Below are 20,906 nucleotides of genomic sequence, written 5' to 3' on the forward strand. Positions count from 1 at the left end.
ACTGGGAATTGAACCCACAACCTTTTGTGTATGGAACGATGCTCCAACCACCTGAGCCACCCAGCCAGGGCAATTATATTCTTTATAAAGTGCTTCCCCTCCCCAATATTTCCAATGGCCACCCAAGCAATATGTCAATGGATCTCCTTTGTGTCACAGTGAGGGAATGAATCCATCAAAATAATGAACTTCTTAAAAACATGACATTCATCCAAGAGATCAGTTCATTTTTTATTTTTTTTAATGAACATTTAAGGTTCATATACAAAAGCTACCAGAGCAGTAAGTCAATCATGAAATACATACAAGGAAAAAACATGGAAAAGAAATCAGTTACAATTTCTCGCCACTGAAGGATCACCAGCTGCAGCGAGGCGTGGTCCAAGTGTCGGACTTGAATGCTCGGGACAAATGTCAAGACTTGTCACACCACTTTTTGTGTTCACATCATTTCTCTCTTGGTCATTGTTCAGTTAGTAGGGTAAGTAGCAGGGAGTAGAGGATGTATCTCCTCCCTACACACCAAAAAAAAAAAAAAAAAAAGAGAGATTTTTTTAAGCAGTTAATTTTTTTCTTGGGGAAATATTTTATCTGTTCATCTAACATACTGTATGCTTCTGGTATTAAATTTGTCTGCATAAATATTTGCCTATTCTATTTCTTAAAGTAAGGTCATGCAGAACTCCCTAATCGCTGAACAGTAAGAATTATCAAAGGCAATTTAGTTTTATACATAAATGCTCACAGTTTCCTTTTGTAATGAAAAATGTGCTCTTTGTGATTTTGGTTTCTTGCAAGAGTTGGGCAAGTAATAACCATGGAGCATTTCATAAAATATTTATTTGCTGGGAAATTTTGTATGAAATGACATTGGAAGTATAAAAAACATTGTTAGGTAACACTTGGAACAGTTAAAAATATACTTATCTTGTTTGTAAACTATCAAGGTCAGATACTGAGCGTCTGAGTGTCAGAGCCATTCTGGTTTTCTAGAAAGTTCTTTGTTTTATTTATCAATGTGACATCTTTGAAACATCTGACGTTATATGTAGAAACATCAAGGCAATAGTATTTGTACATATTATTAAACATGCAAAAATTTCCTGAAAGATAGTGCCCAAGAATGGGAAGTCTCTCTGAATTCAGCCCTCCCCACCCCCGCCCCCCCGGATCCCACGCCACAGGTAGATGGCTCTCTTGGAGTCTGGGGGTGCCACGCATCATTTTGGAGACATGGCCCCTTTGATCACCGGCTCCCTATTCAAATAGGTTGCCCAGTAAACCAAGTTGAAAGTGCCAAAGAGGACTGGGAACACAATTCGGGACATTTTGTCGATCTTGCTGATGCTGTTGTAAGTCTTTTTGCTTTCGGGGGTCTTGTCTTCGGAAGGATTGACCGCGGCCGAGGATGTGTTGGAGGTCCCTGCCGCGGTCCGCTCCTTTGGGATGTTGGGGGCATGGGTCATCTTCCCGGTGGTATAAGCATTCGTGGACTTATTTAGTATGAGTTCCCGCTCCTTTTTCTGCAAAATAGAATAAGAACGTAAGGGCGAATCACTTGCAGGCAACCCTCAGCTGACTTCTAAAGGTTTATCTGTAAAGAGAGAAAGAGCCATCAGCTTAGCTCTGGCCCAGGGCAGACGTCACAGGCTTGTAAACCTACAGTCCCTCAGGACGTGAAATTCTACCACAGGTCAGGTTACTTATGGGAGAGAAAAGTGGGATAGTGGTTACCACTGAGGCAGTGAATATGGGACCTGCCCGGGGTGCTAGTGCTGGTCTCTATCGTGATAGGGACCAGGCTCCACAGGTGACTATGTCATCAAAACCCCGCAAATGAACCGTTAGAATTTGTCCATTTCACACTATGAGAACTTTCCTTTGAATGAATCAAACGGTAAGCAGGTATTAAACTCTAGCTAATGATGTGCATGCTAAAGTATTTAGAGAGGGAATATACTGTGCTCTGAAATTTACTTTGAAATGTATCAAAAAATAAGAGGGATTGATAGATGGATTGAGAGGCCGGGTGGATGCATGAAAGAATGGATGACAGACAGATTACATATGGTGATAATACAAATAATAAAATGTTCATGGCAGACAGGGTTTCCTTGTGTAATTCTTTAAACATTGCTGTATGTTTGAAAATTCGCATAATCAAATGGAAAAAAATTCTGTTCCATTACCAAAGTAATACAATCTCGTTAAATAACGTGTGGAAAACACAAGAGAGTAAATTAAAGAAAATGCTACCAGTATCTGGAAAAAATACCTGCACCCCAATATTCATTGCAGCATTAGTCACAATAAGCCAAGACGTGGTACCAACCTAACAGTCCCTCCGTGGACGGATGGATAAAGAAAAGGTGGTACATACAGAGTCTGTCCAGAAAAAGTCCAGCCATTGTTAATATAAGGAGAATGGTTTGCATGACAGGGATGTAACCTGACAGCCAAGGCGAGTGGACTGGAATGCGCATGCGTGACCATTGACGACTTCACCGTACTAGTCAGTGGGGGCGGTAGATGCCACCGAGTGCGCATGTGCGCTGTGTGGTGGTCACATTCAAAATGACGGAGCGACTAGAGCAACACATCTGCAACAAATTTTGCGTTAAGTTTGAACATTCCTCCATGGAAACTATTCAGATGATTCAGAAGGCTGCCGCGATGGGCAACTGGGGATTGGCCGCTCATGCATCACATCTCATGCAGTTTTTTGGTGAAATATCAAATCACTCAGGTGACTCAGCTTCCCCGGAGCCCAGATGTGGTGCCCTGCGACTTCTGGCTTTTCCCAAAACTAAAGTCACCTTTGAAAGGAAAGAGATTTCAGACCATCGATGAGATTCAGGAAAATACTAGCAGCTGGAACTGTGTGAGGTTCCAAGGTGCCTACTTTGAAGGGGACTGAGATGTCATTGTTCTATGTACAATGTTTCTTGTATCTTGTGTCTTCTTCAATAAATGTCTGTTTTTCCTATTACATGGCTGGATACCTTTTGGACAGACCTCATATATACAATGAGACATTACTCAGCTATAAAAAAATAAGCAGGGCAGGCCCTGGCCAGTGTGGCTCAGTGGATTGGAGCATCGTCCAATAAACCAAAAGGTCGCAGGTTCAATTCCCGGTCAGGGCACATACCTAGGTTGTGGGTTCAGTCCCCCATGGAGATGCATGTAAGAGGCAAGTAGTTAATGTTTCTCTCTCATATTGATGTTTTTTCCTCTCTCTCCCTCCTTCCCTTTCTCTCTCTCTAAAAATCAATAAACAAGTCCTCGGGTGAGGATTAAAAAAAAAAAAAAAGGCAGATCCTACCATCTGGCATTATACTAAGTCAAGTCAGTCAAACAGAAACACAAACTGGTATAATCTTACTTACATGTGGAATCTAAAAAGCAAAACAAACAAACAAGACACAAACAAGCTCATAGATACAGAGAAGCAGATCAGTGGTTGCCAGAGTGGGGAACGGGGGCAGGCCAAATGGGTGAAGAGGGTCCTAAGGTATAAACTTCCAGTTACAAATAAATATGTCCTGGGGACACTATGCACATTACGGTGACTAAAGCTTTAAAAAGAAGAGAAAAGAAATCGCCATTAAAACTATGAGAAAAATGAAAATGATAGGGCAGGTGAGAAGGCAGGTCAAGTCTATGTGGTATCAGTTGCAGGAGCCAGACGACCACAAGGACACGGGAGGGAGACCGGGACAGTTCCCAGGCCAGAACAGGGACATGGAGTCCCTCCTCAGACATACTGGGGCTCCGCCGGAATCTCTCAGAAGAAACCCACTGCTTTGAAAGGCTTTCTTTCTTTCTTTCTTTTTTTAATACTCGCCTGAGGACGTTTTTACTGATTCTAGACAGAAAGGAAGAGAGAGGGAGAGAGAAGCATCCATGAGAGAGAAAAAACCCCAAACAGTTGCCTCCTGTACATGCGCGACCAGGGACTGAGCCCCAAACCTAGGTATATGCCCTGACCTGGAATCGAACCCACACTTTTTTGGTGCACAGGACGACCCTCCAGTGAACGGAGCCACCCGGCCAGGGTGGCATTCGCTTCTCGATATAACCAGGGAGTGAGCAGAGGCTTTGGAAGAGGCTGGTCTGCCCCCACAGCCTGTCTTTTGCTTGGTGATCAGTCACACGGAGCCTACGGCTGTGGGGGTCCTGGAGGTGTGGCCTGGTCCCCCACGCGCAGCGGCCAGTACATGGCCTCCAGCTCCGGCTCCTCTGGGTCAACTTCGACTTCTTCCTCTAGTGCCTCTCGCTTCCTCGCTGTCCTTTCACAGGGGCGTGCCGGTCAAATCTACCTTGCACCCCAATATCGGACCTGGCGTTTGGTTCTGGAGGTCCCAGCAGGTGACTGCGGCGGACAGTCTACCTCTCGAGCGCTCTCTGCCTCAGCTACCACCTTGCGCGCCCCCTCACACCCCTTAGAGCACGCACCGCGTGTCTACCAGGTGAGGACGCGCCTGCTGGAAACACGTAGGTGCCCCGCTTGGAGCCTTCCCCTTTATGGGGTGGGAACCCCAGCGCCACACCTCCTGGAGCGCGACACTTAGTCCTGAAGTTTCCTACGACTGAGATCCGCTGCTTAGCTTAGACCAGCGGTGTTCCAGGATCACGCAACCCAAGTCGCCGCCACCGCGCCCCGCTCCCTGCAGGTCTCCGTTCAGACCTGTGGCAAGCGGTACCGATGGCGGTGCTAAGGGGGCCCGCGGTGGCTGACAGTGACGGCGAGCCCGGGTGACAACATTTTAGAAAGCTCTATGGGCCCGGGGTTTCCTCTTAGACTCCCTGGCAGAGCCTGGTGACCTACTTCAGACCTGGCTGCCTCCCATCCACTGTCGCGCGGCCATCCCCGACCCAGGCCTTTGGCAAAGACGTGCCTCCCGGCCACAGGGCGCTGACGTCTCCCATTGTCCATTCTCGTTCCTCCCGCACACCCGTCCTCCCTCGCTCCCTCTGTCTCCAGGATTAAGGCCAGGTGCTCCGGCAAGAATCCCCGCCGTCTGAGGATGCCCCGCCTCCACGAATGCGTTCCCAGCTCCCCACCTGGTTCACTGAGGTCAGCTCCCTCCTATCTCCCGCCCCAAAACACACCCATTCCAAAGGTTTCAACTTGTCAAGATCCGCCCCGCCTTTCCCGTATCCCCGAGAAGGCCCAGGAGGGAGGGGTCCCGCCGGGCCTTGCTCCGACAGGGGGCGTGAGACTTGGAAAGTGGATCTTCAGGACTGAGACCAGGGCGCGCCTGGGGCTCTCATGCTCGAGGCGGAAGGATCTGACGAGATGGGTGCATTTCCTGCCCTGGTTTCCACAGGAAAGGAAAGAGCCGCGGTAAATGCAGACGCCAGCACCGAGCTTCAGGTCGGAGCTGAGTGGCCACAGCAGAAACGAGTGTTCAGGGACCTGTGTGTGTCCCTGGCTGGGGCCGGGAGGACGCAGGCCACTTCCAGGACGCAGGCTGAATTTTCTAAGGACCCGTGTAGTCTGACTTTCCGATGGACCCTGAGAACTCTGGTCCGCTCTCCTCTCAGAGCCAAAAATGGGCTCGCCCGTATTTTGCTGTGTATAATGCGCACCCACATTTTTGGCCCAGATTTCCAGGGGGGGAAAAAAACTCTCGTTTTAATTTTTTATGTATTTATATTTAGAAGCAAACCCGATTATCGTATTCCAGGGTATTATTTTGCATACGGATATTGTTATTGTTTTCCAGAGTTATACTTTTAATGCCTGAGCATAAATAAAAGAATGAAAAACACTTATATAGATACAGAATTTGCTACGCATGTGTAATGCACATTCTTATTTCCCCCCTTCAAAAATTTGGGCCAACTGCATATTATACACAACAAAATACGGTATTTGTTTCAGGCCTGCAATAATCAGCAGTTTTATTTTCTACTCCATGGATGCTAGTCTCATCTCCCCAAGGACCTGGCTCGCTCGGAATGTTGTGCAACCTTTTCTTGCAAAATAGTCCTGAGATGTAGACACCTGTCACCCTCCGAAAACAGACACCTGATTGCTCTGAACAGAGGGACGCTTCCCACAGCAGCCCCTACGCGGACAAGGGACCCTCCTCACTGAAGCTGGGGTTCTCAGCTGAGGAGCTATATTCAGCAAGTCCCACGCTCCCTGCAGGGCTATAAAGCCACCTTCAGAAGACACACTGCGCGGCCCAGGGGCAGAGATGGAGCAGAACGCTGGTCTGTACAATTGAAAAACCGGACCCCTAATCCTGACCAGGCAGCGGGTATTTTGGCAAAAGTAAATGACGGGAGAAGAACAGCCCGGGCGGCTCAGATGGGCCGCTGAGCTTTCGCTTGAACACAGCTGGTGATTCAAAATGAACTGGAAACAGGACGCGTGGGAGTGACACTGTGCAAGGACCTTGGTAGGAGGGAGGGGCCGCTTGTTGGGGGCCGGGAGGCTGGGAGCTGACAGACGCGGTCTTATACGTGGTGGACGTAGAATCAGGCACGTTTTCTCAGCGAAGGGAAGCTGAAAGGAGGGGGAGGGAACGGGTGGGTACCTTGATCTTGGCCGCTTCTGAGGCCTTCTTGCCGTCCCAGGCCCAGCCCCTCTTGGTGAAGTAGTTGACCGTGGCGAACTCGATGAGCGCGGAGAACACGAAGGCGTAGCACACGGCGATGAACCAGTCCATGGCTGTAGCGTAGGCCACCTTGGGCAGCGAGTTCCGGGCGCTGATGCTGAGAGTCGTCATCGTCAGCACCGTGGTCACCCCTGGGGGTGGGGACAGCGGAAACAGGGATCAGGGCCGGGCCCAGACCCTGTGGGACACCCTGAGCTGACACACAAGGACGGGAAAGGCGCCGGTTGCTTTATCCCCAACCCAGACTTGCTGGTTAATGGTTCCCATGACATTGAATACGCTCGTAGCATTTAAAATATTGCTTTTTCTTTTTTTAACTGGTTAACTGTGTCTTTCTAGAATATAAACTGAGGAGGGCAGGGATTGCGGTCTTATGGATACACATACGTTACCTCTGTTCCCATTGCCCTGACTGAGCCCAGCAAACAGCTGGCGCTCAACAAAGCTGCGCTGAATGAGGGGCGTTCCTTCCGTGCTCTACGTCCAGATCCAACGGAGAAAGGGCAACGACATGCACAAAGATGTGTCCCCCGCGTTGCAAGTCGTGGGCTTGGGGCACACAGGTGCAATTATCTACCCTGCTGATTTCCAGAGGCCAGAGCGCCACAGAAGCTCCGTGGCGGAATCCAAGACAATCACCGCCCCCCTGAGGTGGCTGTGCAGGAAGCCTGTGGCCGGCTGCCTCGTGTTCTGGGAAAACTCTCAGTGACCCTACAGCCAGCCGGACCCCCTGGAGGGTGACATTGGTCTAGGACTGGCAGAGAATGAGCCAAGACCTGCCAGAAGCTGGAGGGAGGCCGGGAGCAGGTACGTCTCTCACAGCCCCCAGAAGGGCCCTGCTGACACCTTGACTTTGGACTTGTTGCCTCCAGAGCTGTGAGGTCTCTGTTGTTTAAGCCCCGCAGTCTTGGCTACATCATACCTTTAGAAGCCAGTACAACTCCCTGGATGACAAGGAGGCCACACGCTAAACCTGAGCAGCTCAGGGGACACCTGCGTGGCAGCCTGGCAAACTCAGAGACCGAAAATAACCCCCCAGGAGGGTCTGGAATGAAAACTTCCTAACTAAAAGCGGGTAGTCATGTCCTGGGCCCGTATCTTCCGGGCAAAGGTCGACCTTTACGGTAAGTGAGCCTGTCTGTTGTCTTTTTACATCGACAATAACATGCCTTTGGAATTTCAGGGTGATTTCCTTTTTTCCAGATCCCTCAGGGCCCAATCTCTGACCAGAACCCCTCATTGTTATTGTTACTGTTATTGTGTGAATTATTCACTGTAACTATGCTGTATCCACCCATGTAAAAGAAGTGTCTATTTGCCTTACTTTTTATCCAACCTCAGAGCTTTCTGCACTTTGCTTTCTCCCGCCTCCCTCACCTGTCACCAACAGGCCTTCTGAAACCCCCTCAGGCCTCCTCCTTGGATTCTGAAGTATAAAATAAGGTGCAAAACTGCCATTCCCCAGAGAATTTTCTCGATCCCTTGAGACTTCGCTTCCTGGCACCTGTCGTCAGTTTGGCTCAAATAAACGCACACAAATTCTCACACGTTTAGACGTTTCTTACGTTGACCGCACCAAACAAGTATAACGTCACTGGTGGCCATAGCAACATAGTCATCACCCATTGTCACCCTTCAAAGGTATGACAGAGTGCCGTGCGTGGAATGAATGCTTAGTGATGAACCTGTAGGCATCTGTGACTTGTCTTAAATTCCAGGTAATTGCTGTGCTGGGGGAAGTGTCCTGTGCTGGACCTTGAACTGGCTCCTTGTGTCTTTTTGGGTCTCGAACATCCTCGTGTGCTTTGAGAATCTCTAAGAGGAAATAGTGTTTTCCGCTGGGTTTTTTCCCACGCATGCATACCTCCTAATATTCCCCTAAAGAGCCAGGCGCGCAGAGCGCCAAACCTCCCTGAAACATCCCTGAGGCTACCGTGGGTGAGGCGAGCAAACCTGGGTGCCAGGTTTGAGCTAGAGAGACGGTCCCATATCCTGGGCCACCTCTTGGGCCACACTAAGGGACCATGCCCCTAAAAAGCAGGTCACCCTCCCTTCTTTGGAAGAGATGGTGCCGTAGGAAGAGCTGAGGCCTGAACTGAGCTTTTCAGTTTAGGAAGACGCGAGTGTCTCCATGATCACGGGTCACCTGCAAAACTATCTTTGGCGTCGCCGCTCGAGTTCAGGGATAGAGCGGTTCAAGGTTAGAGCCAATGTCAAGGGATGTTCGTCTAGCTTCTTACCATTTGTATGTATGTAGGTACATATCACCTACACATGTATGTCATAAGCATGTATGTATAGGTATATGTAATATATGATATTACATATATAATTCATTATTATTATGTCACATGTGATGTATTGATTGCCCCTTGGGGGTTAACTTTATCCATTTTTTAAAATTTATTTGAGAGAGCTTATTGCTTGATGCACTCATTGGTGGATTCCTCTATGCGCCCTGAGTGGAGATCGAACCCGCAACCTTGGAGTAATGAGATGACGCTCTAACCAGGGCCCCGGGGGTTAATGTTACGGAGGCCTGCACATTTCAAAGAGAACTGCTTGGTAACACACGACCCGCAGAGGAGGCCTTTGTGCAGCCTCTAAAAACACTGTAGCAAAGTGTCACATAAGACAGATTGTTGGCAATTTCGAACCTCAAAAAAAAGCTCCCCGTGGAAGCCTTTCCCAAACAGCAACAACGAGCCAGCAGACAGTTATCCCCGAAAGCCCTGCTCGGAGACCCTAATCCTTAACACGGGATTCTTCCTAACGGGTCCTTCAGTTTCCAGGTCACAGAACAGAGCCCGCTGTTGCTGGGGGCGGTCAGAAGCGGCCACGGAACAGCAGCCCGGGCGGGCTCGGGGACACTCACCAAACACGGTCCTGGCCGGGACGGACTCGCGGTTCAGCCAGAAGGAGACCTGTGACAAGATCACCGTCATGATGCAGGGAAGATAGGTCTGGATGACAAAGTAGCCGATCTTCCTCTTGAGATGGAAGTGCGCAGTCATGACGGTGTATTCACCTGCAAAGACACACAGGAAGCCGCTGGCCACCCGAGTCCCCGCCATCCCCTCCGCTGTGGCTCCCAGCTGGTGTCCTCTGTCCCGGAGCCCGACCTCTCTGCACCTCCCACTTCAAATGCATTTATTTGTGTGGTTTGGGCAAAGCAGAGAACAGGAACGCGTGGATTTCTTAATGGCCATTATTGTATAAGCCTTTTGACCTCCAGCCTCAGAAGAGCCTTTGCGCGGGGGCCTTTCCTGGGAAAATCAGATTTCTGTGCCTTCCTAATCCCCCTCACAATCTGGGCCCCTTCTGCCAGCCCCCTGGCCGCGGGTGTCACTGGGATTTGGCCTCTCCGCATAGACCTGGGGACGTCACACAGCCCTGCGTTGTGTAGAGGGGTCTCGCCCTGTTTCCCAGCCACGCAGGCACCAAGGAGCTGGGGGCGACCACCCCCCACAGGCTCCCGCGCACTCCTGCCGGGGTAGGGTGACAATCAACAGCCGCTTCTGGGGGCCTCGGTCCCTGCGGCAGCTCTTTCCTTGCCGCGCGCCCGCCAGGAACTTTTTGGCCCTTCCTTGGCGATGCCGCGGCGTCTCCTCTGCATCTGCCTGGCCGTGTGGGAGGCCAGCGGGGACCTCCCGTTCATTGCCGAGAACGACGCCGCGCTGACCGTGAACTGGTAAGGAGCCGGGGGCGGGGGCGGGGGCAGGGGCCGGGGCAGGGGTGGGGGTGTGAAGGGCCGGTAGCGGGAACGTGCACCTCCCCGCGAGATGCTTTGAGAAGTGGAACCAGAGCTGAGTTGAGCTGAGGACAAGAGGACTTTGGCTGAACTCTAAGGGGTAGATGGTGCGGCTGAACTTGAACGAGGCGCAAGGGGCCCTTCGCCACCGAAGCAGACCCGACGCGGCGCCCTCTCTGGAGGGCGGGCTGCCGGCTGCGTGGGCAGAGCCGGGGCTTTGGAGACTGATAATGACGCAGCGCCCACGCCCGCCGTTGGAATGGAAGCCCGGAGCTCAGCAGGGCCAGCTGAGCCTGTGTCCCTGCTGGCATGACAAATCTCAGAGGTGCGGGAAACAGTAAGACCGCAGGTGGTTAAATCTGCCCCCTACAGGGAAGGAGGCAGCAGTTTTCAGCAGCGACAGGCTGGAGGAAGCCACGGGCCTCCTCCCTCCCACCTGCAGCCCAGGGCCCTGGAGAGCAGGCGAGAGGGACCAGCGGACTGGTCGGCCCCTACCCGCGCCGCCGCAACAGAAAAGACAAACAGGAACACGGAGAAAGGGGATGAATACGTGTAGGGGCCACGGGATCGGATCCCATTCCTCCCCTGTAAGGCCTGAGCTCAGGGGAGGTCCTTTTCTGCTTCTCTTCAGGAGGCTTTGAAATTACGGCCCTACTTTTAAAACTCTCCTTTGGTGGTGTTCTTTTTACTTCGTTTTATTTTGGAACTGACCAGAGCAATGTCAGAGAATGTCACGAAACCGTCTTTTCAGAACGCACAGAGAGGCGGGGACCTCCTTTATAAAATTGTGCAGAGCTAAGTGAAACAACTGCAAACAGCAACATCATCCATTAGCAGCTCGCTTCTTTCCCGCCACATTTCTGCCCGGCCACCTTTTTGCTGGTTCCCAGAAAGGAGGCCCTGTTTCCTTTTCTTTTGCACTAAACATACTACCCACCAGGTGAGGCCGCTGTCCTGTCCCCGGTACCTGCCAGGATCTCACCTGTCCCCAGGATGCTCAGCAAGAGTGGGTGGGAACACAGATCCGTGCGCTTTCTGCCACCCACCAGGGTTGGCAGTGCTGAGAAAGTGGGGTACTGACCAGGGTCTCCCCTGAGGGTATCCTCTGGGGATTAGAATTCATGCTGCAATCAGGGCTCTCTCCATCCTGTTACCCTTTTCTCCTTGGCTGCCTGGAGGCTCCAAGCCCTGCTGTGCCCCACGCTATGTGACCCTGACTGCTACCACTGGGCCTCATGTGGCCAGGAGGTGTCTGCAGACACCTCGCAGCCTGAGGAAGGGGAAGGCATTTGTTCCTGTGGACACCCGCCAATTCAGCACCAGGCGAAGCGGCAGGTACCGCACCTACGTGCCTCTCAGGTCAGCCCCGCGCATGCGGGAGCAAGAGGACCTGCTGCTTGTAAGGCCTGGGCTATTTCTGTGCCGCTTGGTGGCGCTTTCCAGAACCCAACCTGGGGACGCCTTTTCTGAAACGTTCAAAGCAGAACATGGGGGCGCGGGGAAACAGGAGTATTTGCAGGAAACAGGCTACCTGTCACTTGTGTGTCTCAGCGCTCAGTGCAGGGGCTGTGTTATATAAGCAGGTCCGCGTGGCCTTGGGCAGGGCCAGCGGTCACTGGGGACTGCGCACTGGGGGCCGTTACACCGCTGATTAGTGCCTGGCATGCATGTCCCTTAATGCCACGGCGCAGCTGGTGTCTCCGAGTGCTGCTGCCGGGAGGGATCCTGAGCGGGGCTGCAGCTGGCTGCTGGCACCGCCCCACAGCGGGGCCCGGATCTCCAGCTGGGACAGGATAGGTGGGCTTGGGCCCGAGCCCGCCCCCTCCCCGCCCCCGAGGGCGGCGTCCTGCGTGCGCCAGGCCTCACCCGTGCTGGTGCTGATGTTCTCTGTGCCCACCGTCTGCCCCATCAGGTGGTACTGGTTCAGCCTGGAGCCGTCCTCTGCCACCACCACCGACTTGGTGGTGCCGTTCGTCCAAACGTAGACGACTTCGGAATTAGGGTACGCGTCTGTGTGGGGAACAGAAAGCGGCATAAACGCGGTGTCGCTGGAAATCTGACACAAGCAAAGGAGCACGAGAGATGTTAGGAAGGCAAAGTTCAATGGTAAAGTGGCTCGGCTGGCTGGAGCCTCATCCTGTCTGCCAGAAGGTTGCAGGTTTGATCCCCAGTCATCAACCGATCGATGTTTCTGTCACATCAATGTCTCTCTCTCTCTCTGTCTCTCTCCTTTCCTCTCTCAAAAAAATCAATCAACATATCCTCAGGCGAGGATTTAAAACAATAGTGTGCAGGGTGGTCCGAGATGGGCAGAGCCTGCACAAGTGCAGTGCTTCCATTTCTCAAAGTCCCGGTGCTGAGACCAGAACCCAGCACATCCTGGGATGTATTTTAGGGGGGCCGCTATTGCAGGGGCCCTGAGACCACAGTGCCTGAGGAGACCCAGCTCTTTGGCACCGGGTACATCACATGCCCTGGGCCTCAGTTTTGCCATCTGTACAATAGGGTGGTAACAGCCCCGCCTTCCTGGGCGCCCAGGATGTATAATGACACAATGTCTAGGGCTCTTGGAGCAGCTCGGCAGCAACAGCCACATGTCCTGTCGTGCCCTGCTGCCCTGGTGGGAAGGTGGCCTGGCAGGCAGGACCTTCGCCCCAGGACGTGGGGACGTCAGGTTGCACGGCAAAAGGCCCCATGCAGGTGGAATTAAGGCTTCAGGTCCAAAAATCTGGGGATTATGCTGGATTATCCCAGGAGGCCGGGTATAGTCACTTGAGCCCTTCCAAGCAGAGAACTTCCTCCTAAATGTGCTGTTCCATTGTTTCGCTTTTTCTAGCTTTATCGAGATATAATTGACACATGGCATCGTATATGTTTAAGGTGCACAACGTAATGATTTGATATATTATAAAACAACAGCCATAGTAAGGTTAGTTTATAACCTTTATAGGGTTATTAGTTTATAATCTATTTATAACTAACCTTAGTTGTCTTAGGTGCTGAATTTGCAAGGACTTCTTGGGACAGCAATAGACAACTAGGACAGGTGGATGGGGAACAGTCAGAGGCTGTCCCCTAGAACAGGCAGGCAAACATAAGTAAGATGTGTAACCAGTGAGGTGTAGGAATGTGAGCTGGGAAGAGAGAAGCAGCACAATTTTAAAAGGGGAGAGTCTGGGAAGGCCTAACTTAGGGGATCTGAGACCTGAGCAGGAGCTGGACACATGCCGTTAGGAAAGCTAGCGGCGCAGACAGGGTGCTGCAGGTCCCGAGTTCCGGAGGCAGAAATGTGCCTGCAATTCCTGGAGGGGGGAGGCAGGGGGCGCTGTGGCAGCCCAGAGCAGAAGACAGAGGCAAAGACCAGGTAAAACTGGGCCTGGGCCACTTTAAGGCCTTTGACTTTTACAGTGAGCTGACCGAGAAGACACTGCAAAAGGGTCGCTCTGGCCGAGGTGGGAGACCAGGAAGTAGGTGGGAAAGGCACAGAAATGGGGTCTAAGGCAAAAAGAAAATATGGCAGATGAGAGATGCTGGAAGCAGAGAAGAGAGATCAGGGGTACATTTTACAGGGAGTCCTTTGAGTGGGACATGAGCCGTGAGGCGGGCACCTAGACGTGTCGTTTGCGCTGACCAGGACAGCAAAGATCCCAGAAGGACCTAACTCTGGCGACAAGGCAGCACTTCAGGTGCTGATGTGTCCGGGTGGTGAGGCCTCTGAGGGGCCCGCCCAGGGATGCTGTACACACAGTGGGTACAAGTCAGGAGTTCCCAGGAAAGGTCCCAAGTGAGGGAGAAGGTGAGGAGGGAAAAAAATGCGGTGGGGGCCTGGTTTTTCTGCTCTGGGTCTCACGGGCAGCAGCAGGGCGTGGCCTCTTTGGAGCCCCGGGGGGAATCCACTTCCGGCCTCACTGGGGTGGACGGCAGGGCTCAGCTGTGTGTAGGGTGGAGGCTCCTCTTTCCTTGAGGGCTCTCTCTGGGGGGTCGCTTTCACCTTTCACCTTCATTTGCACCTGTATGGGGCTGCCTACACGCCTTGGCTTGTGGCCCCTTTCTCCATCTGCAAAGCCGGTAAAGGTGGCCAAGTCCCTTTGTCACGTCTCATGTTTATCTGAGCTGGGGCTGCATGGCTCCCACTGGAGGAAAGGTCCCAGGCAACTTCTCAAGTCACCGGCACACTGATGTCACCCAAAGCATGGCTGGTGAGGCCACCTGGGCGGGGAGTGTTGGTGGAGAGAACAGGGTGACTTCCTAGGACGCCGCGGGGTGTTGAGTCTGAGAAGGTGAGGAGGGAACAACAGAGCCGTCAAAGCAGCAGCTACCCTGCTGGGCATGGGGAATGGGCTGTCCTGGAGGTCTGTGTCACAGGCTGCCTTTGACAGATGAGGAGTGTCCAGGGGACCTCGCGGGATGTGCCACTTGGGCCAGAGGGGTTCCTTAGGAGGCGTGGCCCCAGTTCAGCTTGTTTTAAGGACCCGATGGGCTCATCTGTTGCTGTTGTCTCTTGAGACAGGTAGAAGCCAGAAGAATAGGTTTTTGGATGATCAAGAATCTTACCAAACCCTGGCAGATGAGGCTCAGAGGGTTGGAGCATCCTCCCGTAAACTAAAAGGTCGTGGGTTCGATTCCCAGTCAAGGCACATGCCTAGGCTGTGGGCCAGTCCCCAGTCCGGGTATACGAGGCAACCAATCAATGTTTCTCTGCCCCCCTCCTCCTTCCCTTCCCCTCTCTCTAAAATCAGTAAGCATGACTTTGGGTGAGGATTTAAAAAAAAAGAAGAGTCAACGTAGATATTTCTTTGTTAATGTACCTCTCTACACTTATTCTTCCTTTATGTGCAAAAAAAAAAAAAATCATAACAGTTAAAAATAAGAAACCAAGCACGTATGTAGCAAACACTGAGCTTAATACAGAGGAAAATGCCAGAACCTTCAATGCCCTCGGTGCACAACTCACTGAAAGCCGCCTTCCCCCGCAAGGCAGTCCTCTGAATTTTATAATTGTTGCATTGTTTGTATTCTACCTCCTGCGAAGAGGCCACACTAAACAAAGTATTTTTTGCCTTTGCCTGTGTCTTTGTGAAATCCGTTTAATTGTTTTTATCCATTTGATTCATGTTTTTAAAATATTTTCTGATACACACTTTTTCACTGTGTTGCAAATATCTTCAGGTTTGTGGCGATTTCACTTCGCTTATCTTTTTCCTCCCCTTTTTTGATAAACACTAATTTTAATGAGTCAAATGGATCAATCTTTTCATCTCCCCGCATCTTATTTCAAAGGCCCTCCTCCATTCACAGGTCCTGGTGCATCCCACGCCCGTCATCAAAGTTGGAACGCATCGACTTCCGGCCTTAGGGCCTTAATCTCCAGGAGCGGACTTATGTATTTATTTTTGCACATAAGTATCTAATCACATTTCATCCACGAGGTTTGCTGTGCGGCTACCAAAGTCATCACGCGGCCCCCCACCCACTCACGGGCAGGATCTGCCCGGGCGAAAAACGTGCCCCGCACGCACAGGGCTGCTCTTGGCTGGGTGCTCGGCTCTCCGCCAGTTTCGCTGGGCCCCGTCCTAACTGCACGGACTTTGGCAGAAACCAATAGCTGGAGCGCGAGGTCCCTCTGTTCCTTCTGCTTGTTCACCCTCTGGTCATCCCTGCGCATGTCAGGACCAGCTCATTAGGCTTCCTTAAAAGCTACTAGCGAGCCCTGGCTAGTGTGGCTAGTGGATTGAGCACCGGCCTGCGACCCTTTCCCAAAGGGTCGCCGGTTCCATTCCAGGTGTAGGGCACATGCCTGGGTTGTGGGCCAGGTCCCCAGCAGGGGGCGCGCGAGAGGCAACCACGCATTGATGTTTCTCTCCCTCGCTCCCTCCCTTCCCGTCTGCCTAAAAATCTTAAAACAAAAAAAAACAAACAAAAAAAAAGAGCTAATGGGAACTGAGGTTGCAACCAAAGTAGATTAAGAGATTATAGACTGAGGACACAGGGCATCTACAATATTGACATGTCCCCCCATGTTTCTGGGGTATTTCTTTCTAAGACATCCATCTGGGATATAAACATGTCACCAGCTGTGTGTGACCCAGTTGCTGGCCACACAGCTAGGTAAGAAGCCAGGCCGCCCCGCCCACAAAGTGCCCCTTTTAGAAAGCATGATCGCTTCGGTGACCCCTCTCTTTCCCAATTTCTGCTCTTATGTTTTCAATTGGCCAATAAGGAGAGAACCCAGGAAACCCTAGGCACCCCACACTAGACTCCAGTCCAGACAGAACCCCAGGTTCCCTGCCCGCAACCTCACTATGAGGCCCTGGGTGCTCCCTGAGCCCTCCAGGACCTGTGAGTAATAAACCTTGTTTATTCAGAGGTCCCTGGTGGTCCTATCTGAGGTGCATCCTATAATCATAGGAACCACAAGGGCTGATCCAGCCACAACATTGGCTCAGGTCAGTCCGGGAGGTGACTTTGGGGGTTGCTGCTAGTACTATAGGCCCAGGTGAGCCCCAAGGCATTTCTGGGCTATAGCAGCACTATGGATAGAATGAAGGGAGAGCCCCAGGCATTCCTAATCAATAGCAGCACTCTGGATAAAATGAGGTGAGAGCCCCAGGCATTCCTAATCGATAGCATCACTATGGATAAAATGAAATGGGTGTTCCAGGCATTCCTAGCCGATAAGCACCACTACTGACAGAATGAGACCAACACCAAAATCTTGTAGGTTGAAATCTCTTTCAATAGAGTTGCATCATTTTTTGCTAGATGTCTGGTACTCAACACTCTCCCAATGACCAATGACCAGTGCCCCCTGGCTCTGAGCAAAGGCCCCATCGCGAGGCTGGCGTCCTAACCGTGAGAACTAAGGATGTGATTCTGCTATCTACCTGCCTATTAATAAGGTATGACATACGAGGCAATAAATTAGACCCGTTACAGCAATCGGTGACACACCAAGGCTGCGACACCTCACTCACACTGCAGGGGGATGTTGAGCGCTATTCTTGTCACGCTTTTAAAAATTCCCACGGCCTGTCTTCACCTTTTAGACGATACAGAAGTGCGTTTTTCGCATGCACAGCCTGGAAGCTCTCCTGATACAGCGAGCTCTGTCGTAACGTCCCTTCTCTCCCGGGGACACGCAGCTAGGGGTGACGACATTCCCCACCTTGGCCAGCTGCTTTCTGTAGGTCATGGGCACCGCGCGGCACGTGCTGAGACCAGTGGCGCCTTCCGTGACAGGGGCATTCCTGTTATGGAAACGCTAGAGGACGCTGACCACTGAACGGCCGCGGCGCTGGGACACTTGGTCCCGCTGGATCCTGGCCTGGGCTGGGGGCGGGGAGCAGATAGTAGGAAGTAAAGAGGCAGCACCCCAGCTCCTGACTGTCCCCAGACTCAGGCAGCTTGCCTTCCTGTCTCCCCAGCTGTCTGCTTCACACAGGGGACAGCTACTGAGCTGGGCGGCTGACCTGCCTCGATGGCCACATTTGCAGGGAGACGTCCCATCCATTCCTCCCGTCCATTTCCTGGTCCACAGAGGAGCTGCGTGACCCCTGGCCCGGAGGAGGAAGGGGACCCCAAGCCTGGGCAGACTCGAGTTAGCTGGGAAATGAGCATCCTGAGCTCATAAGGGACTCACACCTCAGGGCGGAGTGAGGAACATCTGGGAGCACAGACGTGTGTCTGAGCGCAGGAGACCCCCCACCCCAACCCCATGGAGCTGTCTACTGGGTGCTGAGTCTCCTCAAGAGCAGAGGGAGAAGGGCCACCAGGACACGTGGAGCGATCTGGAGACGGGCAGAGGTCCGGGGCTGCAGGGGCCTCCTCTGGTGGCCTGAAGGACATGAGAGCACAGATAGCAGTCGCGGCGTGGGGGCTGAGACAGGCCTGTGGGGGGCGTGGACCCCATCCAGTCTGCTCTCCTCACTGCAGGGCCGGGCATCACTCTCCACAGGGGACCTGAGGGCGGGGCCCCAATGGCAGGTGGCTCTGTGGCTTAGCGGCGTGTAACCAGGGAAGCGTGTCTGTGCCGCAGCGGTCACTGGCTGGCGGGGGGCGGGGGGGCGGGGGCGGGGGGGGGGAGGCTGGCTCTGCCATGTGCAGACTCTGCTCCCTGGACACGCGTCCTCCGAGCCTCATTCTCTGTTGTTAGTGGGCGGGACTGGTAAATAACAACACTTATCTTACTATAGAGGTCCCCCCAAATAATTGTAACTAGATCCAAGTTACCTGAAGTCACCAAGTGATGCATGCATGTCACTTACGATGCATACTGAGAACTCACAGCACCTTGCTTTTCAAACCATTAGTATTGAATGTAAGCGTCCCACGATCTATTAATATTGATAGTGCTAATGGCATAAATAATAGCAAGGGCCAGCGTGGCCTCCAGCATGTTGGCGCCACGCGGCTGAGCTCTGCTTATCAGATTAAGGGCGGGAATAAACGCCTCCTTATGTCCATTTCAACTCCGGCGTTGAGAAGCACTAAATTCCTCTTTGTGTCGCTGGTGTGGCATCAATCTCAGAGCCAGGACAACAGTAAGCAAAGTGGTCGGGTTCGCCTGCTGTCCTTTGTCATGACTGAAAGCTTCAAAGCCATAATCCTCGCCTCCCGCAGGCCATCCATCAGCAGAGCCAGGGAGGAAGGTCTGAAATGTTTTCACTCACAAGGGACTGGGGGATTTATCACCGCCTTCTGAGTGGCCGCTTCCCCTGGGCTGACATTTCCTGTTTGTCCTCATCCTGTGTCGCCAGCCCTGAACCGTGGTGTGGGCTCTCAGCTTGATTCGCAAGGTCTTTCAGAAGCAATGAGTCTGCCTAACTGTGAGCAAAATATGGCTCATGACTTTGACCTCCAACAACCCATTTATGTTATAAGCGTCTATTTGAAACCATCCATAGATGGAGGGGCGGGGGGAATAGCCATCTTCCAGGGGCACTAAGCCAAGTCTACTCATCAATGCCCAGTAGTCAGCATGTGCCCGACACACAGTAGGTGCTTAGTAAATAGTAGCTATAGGAAAAGTAACCTGCCCTGGCCTGTGTGGCTCAGTTGGTTGGAGCATTGTTCCACACACCAAAAGGTTACGGGTTCAATCCCCGGTTGAGGCGCATACGAGAAGCAATTGATCGATACTTCTCTGTCACATCGATGTTTCTCCCTCTCTCTCCCCCTTCCTCTCTCTTTAAAAGCAATGAAAAAAATGTCCTTGGGTAAGAAAAAAAAGAAACATAACCCTGTGTTGGGAAGGATTTTTGCTTGGTGTCAAATCCAGTCTTACAAAAAGACCTTTGTTCCTGAATTCACTTTCTAGTTATTGGCCACAAATGAACCCCATGTGTGAGGACCACTGGTTAGCCTCCTCCGACAGGCTGCGGGGACACCCAGGAGCTGCCAATAACCAGCCAGGAAATCTCTTTAACTCAGTACAATATTGCCTACGATGTTTGACTAAATGTAGCTTAGGACGTAATGGATCATTGGAATTTTGGTGATCGGCAAACATACAGGATTTGTGTCGCTGGTGTGACACAAGCGTGACCTGTGTCTCAACCTTCCTCTCTCCTAAAACTGGGAGTCTCTCACCGTCCCTGAGCCTCGGCCTCTTGGCCACCAAAATGAAGTCAACATCTGACTCACCAAATGCACAGCCCAGACTCGAACCTTTGTAAGACAGAAATGTGTGTCGATACCCTGTCTTGAAGGGCCTATTGGACACCCAGGACCTCAGCTTTCCACTCAGCAGCTAAAATTAGACCAGTGGGCGTGCCCTTTCTCCTTGCCCAGAAATACGCAAAGTGCGTGCCACCATCTGCAGATGGCAATGAACAGGCGCCATTTCTGCCCTGTTGCCAAGCAAGCGACGCAAGAAAACTGACAGTTGCTGATCAGGTGGCCCATCGGCACCCACAGGGAGGGAAACTGCCCTGACTGGGGTCACCAAGTCAGAAAAGAAGACAAAGGGCTGTCACCCGCTGGTCGTGGAGAGAAGCGAGAGGCAGGGCAAAGGTCAGCAGCGTGAGGAGGAAACCAGTCCCTGCCTCCCCATAAACTGATTAGCTCGTTTCCATTCAAATCAGCAGGTGTCTCCAGTTACTTCCGATCTCCTAATGGGGCATAGCACCTCCCAAGTTGCCTGATTGTGTGATGGCTCCTGGGACTCTTGTCCCTCTTTGACCCTGCGCACCCACGGGTCACATCTATCAGCCGTCATCCCTTCTAGCGCTTAGGCAGGTCCTAGCTCTTGGTTTTCCCAACCACGAGAGTGAGCGCAGCACAGCCTTCCCTTTGCGCCAAAACATCGCCCGTTCGGCCCACTAGCTCGACACGTTTGTGGTCACATCCTTCTTCTTGGGCTATAATGCCACCCTGTCAATTCTTCAGAGGAGGCACCCAGCACCTCCAATCACTGCTCCGCAACCATTTGTCCTTATTCCTGTTACACCTTCTCCCAGCCCAATCCTTCCAAGTTCCCCTGAGAAGATCATCCCCGCTGTAAGCTTCCGCCACGTGGCTGGCCA

General features: G+C 52.1%; 1 protein-coding gene across 1 annotated transcript in view; it reads right to left on the bottom strand.

Annotated features, from left to right (window-relative positions):
- Nucleotides 1-1,220: 1,220 nt before the first annotated feature.
- The window catches only part of GABRA5 (gamma-aminobutyric acid type A receptor subunit alpha5), a 60,536-nt gene continuing 40,850 nt past the window's right edge, over nt 1,221-20,906 (bottom strand). The window contains exons 8-11 of the mRNA XM_054561984.1: nt 12,250-12,393; nt 9,508-9,660; nt 6,552-6,763; nt 1,221-1,523 (exon numbers count right to left, since the gene is read on the bottom strand). Of these exons, the coding sequence (XP_054417959.1) occupies nt 1,221-1,523; nt 6,552-6,763; nt 9,508-9,660; nt 12,250-12,393 (812 nt within the window). The remainder of the gene's footprint in view (nt 1,524-6,551; nt 6,764-9,507; nt 9,661-12,249; nt 12,394-20,906) is intronic.

The sequence above is a fragment of the Pteronotus mesoamericanus genome, unplaced genomic scaffold, assembly GCF_021234165.1.
Source record: "Pteronotus mesoamericanus isolate MK-2021 breed Mesoamerican mustached bat unplaced genomic scaffold, CSHL_Meso_final scaffold_582, whole genome shotgun sequence".
In the NCBI taxonomy this organism is placed as follows: Eukaryota; Metazoa; Chordata; class Mammalia; order Chiroptera; family Mormoopidae; genus Pteronotus; species Pteronotus mesoamericanus.